The sequence below is a fragment of the Arachis hypogaea genome, chromosome 14, assembly GCF_003086295.3.
Source record: "Arachis hypogaea cultivar Tifrunner chromosome 14, arahy.Tifrunner.gnm2.J5K5, whole genome shotgun sequence".
Taxonomy (NCBI): Eukaryota; Viridiplantae; Streptophyta; class Magnoliopsida; order Fabales; family Fabaceae; genus Arachis; species Arachis hypogaea.
In genome coordinates, this window is record NC_092049.1 from 133582908 (window position 1) to 133587804 (window position 4897).

The 4897-nt window shown below is 30.1% G+C and overlaps 1 protein-coding gene across 1 annotated transcript; it reads left to right on the forward strand.

The window, feature by feature from the left end:
- The first annotated feature begins 1974 nt into the window (after positions 1 to 1974).
- Positions 1975 to 3219, forward strand: LOC112743252 (F-box protein SKIP23-like). The gene has a single exon (XM_025792471.1). The coding sequence runs from the start codon at positions 1975 to 1977 to the stop codon at positions 3217 to 3219; it is 1245 nt and encodes a 414-aa protein (XP_025648256.1).
- The last annotated feature ends 1678 nt before the right edge of the window (positions 3220 to 4897 follow it).

Sequence of the window (4897 nt, forward strand, 5' to 3'; positions counted from 1 at the left end):
TATATTAATTTTGAAAATTTTAAATTCTAATCATTTTCTTTTCTATTGTTATAGGGGTTAGAATTTAAAGTTTTCAAAATTAATATATATATATATATATATATATAATAGGAATATTTTAGTTGTGTTTTATAATAGAGATATTATAGTAATTTTTTATAAAAAATATTAATTTATACCGATTTAAAATTTAATTTATTAATTTTTTTTACTAAATTGATTTGTCCAGTCTAATTTTAATAAAAAAAATATAATTTAATTGATTATATGTGTTAAATTTTAATTTTTAAAAAATATCTTTAAAAAAAACGTTTTTAACATCTCTATCTAAGTGGCTCCCTTATGTCAATATAGTTTTTATTAAATAGAATAATGTCCGTGTTAATTGGGGATGGAAAGAAATTTTTTCCCACAATAAAAATCGGACACGAGGATAGAGAGAAATGTTAGGGTATACTTAGGGGTGGCAATGGGTAGGATAGGGTAGGGTTTGGAGTCAACCCTAACCCTACCCGCAGGTTGAGATTTTTATATAAACTCAACCCTATTCTACCCGCGGGTTGAGAATATCTCAACCCTAACCCTACCCGCTCTTAACCCGCGGGTACCCAACCCTATCCGCGGGTTACAAAAAAAATACAACGTTATTATATAACTTGATGATAATTTAAAATAGAACTGACTTTTATGTAAAAAAAAAAAATTATTAAATTATCAATTAATGATCTTCTTTTAATGATTAAAAATTTTTTGTATTTAGTGAGAAGTCTTTAGTTCAACATCTACTTAAAATATATTTTTATATAAGTATATAACATATACATATATAGGGTGCAGGTTGGTCGAATAGGCCTGCACGAAAATCCTACCCACTACAGATCGGATTGGCAACCCTACCCGACTGGGTGGGATCGGGTTGGATACCCGCGAATAGGGTACATATTGCCACCCCTAGATATACTTGTATAGTTGTATAGGACGGAGAGCTCCTATTTCTACTCATGTTTTTTATAGGAGCCTTTGGTGGAATTTAAATTTTTTATTTTGAAATTTTAAAATGTTGATTTTGATTTGATTTGAAGGAAGATTTGAGGAGATTTGTATGGAAAAAAAGTTTATCTTTTTAGTAAAATAAATTCTATATTTTTTATAAATTTAATTATTGATTTCTATAATTTTACTATTTTATTAAATTTGTAATTAAAAGTATCTATCATTTTTAATTAAATTTTTATATTATTTTTAATTTGTAGTTAAGTCAGTTTTATATCAAACATATTAAAACTAATATAATATTTTTTTTAAAAAAATATGTAATCAAATATTTAATTAAATTTTTAATTATAGATATTTTTAATTTATGAAAAAATATTTTATTAATTCTAATTTTTTTTATGGGTGCAAATTATAAATTTAAAGATAAATTTTTAGAAGGTTGATTTTTGAGTTTGTTAGAATTTGATTTTTAGAGACATTTAGTTGGAATTTAAATTTTTTATTTTAAAATTTTAAAATTTAATTTTGATTTAATTTGAAAAGAAATTCAAGTAGTGTGATTCTTAATTATATATAAAAACTGAATTCGGTTTTTACTTCTTAGTGAATATTATTGAGTTATACATTGTTATAGTATTGACAAAATCATATCAATTAAAAAAGTCTCTATATCTTTTTGAAAACTGAAAAATCAGTTTAAATTTTGAAATACAAAATAACTAAGTAACCATGATTAATCTTAAGAAATCACTCAATGCATTTAAAATATATTTTTTTAAAACGTTTTTTAATAATTAAAATTCAACTTATATAATCGATTAAACTGTATTATCTTTTTCGTCAAAATTAGGCAGCAATTACTTTTAAACGTGACAAATATTATGTTATCTCGTCCTTAAATATAATAACTATTCATGTCTTTTAAGTAGCCTTTTTCTTTTTTCTGTAAATCAGTTTGCCTCTCATCTGAAATTTGCAATGGTTGAATTTGATCGATGGTCAGACATTCATCAAGATTTGTTTAACGAAATTACTAAGCGGTTGTATTCATATGACAATTACATTCAACTTCGATTGGTGTGTAAGCAATGGAACTTGAAACTTCCAAAGATTCCTGATGGCAACAAAGTTCCGTGGCTGGTACTATCTACTGGCAGTGCTGCTAAAGAATCTTTCGAAGAAGAAGCTCATGCTCTTGAACAAGAAGTTCGTGCTCCCGAGGATGAAGGAATTCTTGACGCTCGTAGTCTGGAAGAGAAGGGGATTTACCACCTCATGTTACCAGATATGCAAGACAACATCATGTATGGTTCTTATCATGGATGGTTGATCATTGTAATGGTACATGAAGGTACCGTAAGAATCCTAAATCCATTTACAAAGGTTCACTTGGATCTTCCTCCAGTTTCAACTCTTCCAAATGTAATTAATATTAATGGGGATGAATGTACTCTGGGTTATAAGGGCGACATGATCACTCAAAATACCATTTTCGTGCATCAAAGCCAAATTTGGAAGGCTATTATAAATTCAGCTCCTAACAATGACAATGACAGTGATTTTATAGCAGTGGTCATATATGGATTATTCCTAGAATTGGCCTTTTACATGCCCAACGAGAAGAGATGGATTAGATTTCCAACAAGAGATCTACACGACGTTCATGATGTCATATTTTTTGAAGAGAAAATATTTGCGGTAGACGGTAATGGCCAACTATATGAATTTGATACAAGAACAAAGTCAGGACCAGTAGGAGGAAAACATGAAGCCACACCACCTCCATCCAATGTAGGAATGCTTAATTGTTATTACTATCTGATTGGAGGTGATAATGGAAGTTTATTGATGCTGGTAAAAGGGGCAAGATATAGGTATTACATGAAGAATCAAAAGCGGTTCTGCGAGTGCAAAACTGTCAAATTTGATATCTATGAATTGAGGAAAAATGAGAAAACATGGTCAAGAATACACAGTTTGAGAAATTACATACTAGTAATTGGACTCAATTCTTCTGTTAAAATACTGCCAAGCAATTTTTTGAATTGCAAAGGAAATCAAATCTACTTTACAGATGACATGCATGACAGACGTGAAGTGTACTTTGAAAACATTACTCCCCCTTCTCAGATTGGCATCTTCGATTTGGAAGATGGGAGTTACCAAACATTCTTAACAGATGTGGACTTTTTTTATTATCGTCCTATTTGGATATTACCCTAGTTTAGGTTTTTGTCGTCCTAATATGTATATTAGTCAAATATTTAATTAAATTTTTAATTATAAATATTTTTAATTTATAAAAAAATATCCTATTAATTTTAATATTTTTTTATGGGTGTAAATTATAAATTTAAAGATAAACTTTTGGAAGGTTGATTTATGAATTATGAGTTTGTTAAAATTTGATTTTTAGATTAATTGTGTTCTCATAAAAGGTAAGACATTTAGTTAAAATTTAAATTTTTTATTTTAAAATTTTAAATTTTAATTTTGATTTAATTTAAAAAGAGATTTAAGTTGTGTGATTCTTAATTATAGAAAAAAAAAAATGAGTTCAGTTTTTAGTTTTTTACTATTTATTTTTTAGTGAATATTATTCAGTTCCAGAACGTATAAAAAAACAATAATAATTGTAAAAAATGTAAATAATGAATTGAAAAAAAAAAGTAAAATTAAAATTAAAAATTAAATTATTAATTAATTATTTAATTTTAAATTTAAAAATTTTAAAAATTAAGATTAACAATTAAACTCATTCATGTACAGTTACTTCTACTCTCCCCATAATCTCTCAATCTCTGATACACGGCTAAAACTTACTGTCATCAATCGCTGGTCCACGGCAAAAACTCGCTGTTGTTGCCTGTTACAGCCATTCCAACGGAACATAAAGCCGACGTCCCCTCCATAGCTGCACCCATGCATCTCCTTTGCCGTTGCACCCCTTTGCCAGCCGTGCCGATGCCACCCGCGCCGATGCATGCCAACCGCAACCCCAGCCGCACTAATGTCTTCCCCCTCATATGTTCATTGATGGATGTTGAGTTTAATAGGTTGGTGGAAGGTTATTGTAATTCTTACGAGGATAGTTAGTTTAAGTATATATAATAAATATATGATGGATGTTCATTTTATTAAGTAGACGGATTAGTCGTGAGAGCTCGACGACGGATGGAATGAGTGGCATAGAGCGACGGGGTCGACGAGATCAGCGGCAAAGATTATGTCGGTATGGGAAGAGAGAGACGGTGGTGATTGAAAACCACCCCGAAGTTGGCTTTCGGCGCGGAAGAAAGATGGGGCACGAGGGATGCACGACAGAGAGGACGAGCCCCTCGGCGATGTTAGCTGCCTGCAAGGGAGAGACAAACGTGCGACGGGGATGACTTTCCCTCTGCGACATTGGCTGCCGGCGAGTGAGAGAAAGACGCGCGTCGAGAATGACGGACCCTCCGCGACATTGGCTGCCGGCGAGGGAGAGAGACGTGCGGAGGAGGAGGCTAAATATTTTGGTAAATTAAGATTTGTGATGGTTAATTATTTAAAATAATTGTGTGAGTTTTTTTATTTAGATAATTTGAAGATCATTATACATTATTATTATTCTATTCACAAAATGATATCAATTAAAAAGGTCTATATGTAGAGGATCTTTAGTCACCAAACAAAATATGTAGAGGATCTTTTTAAAAAATGAGAAATCAGTTTAAATTTTGAAAAATACAATAAATAACTAACCATGGTTAATTTTAATTATAATAACTATACAAGTCATTTGAGTAGTCTTTTTCTTTATTAAATAAAAAGGAGTGTTATGGGACAGTAACTTTTGTGATTTATAGCCATTAAGTAGCCATTAATGATATTTTTAGTGGTGTGAGATTTTATCTAATGGTAT

Bases quoted from the DNA above. Each gene is read 5' to 3' on its own strand.
- LOC112743252 (XM_025792471.1), top strand. From the start codon at position 1,975: ATGGTTGAATTTGATCGATGGTCAGACATTCATCAAGATTTGTTTAAC.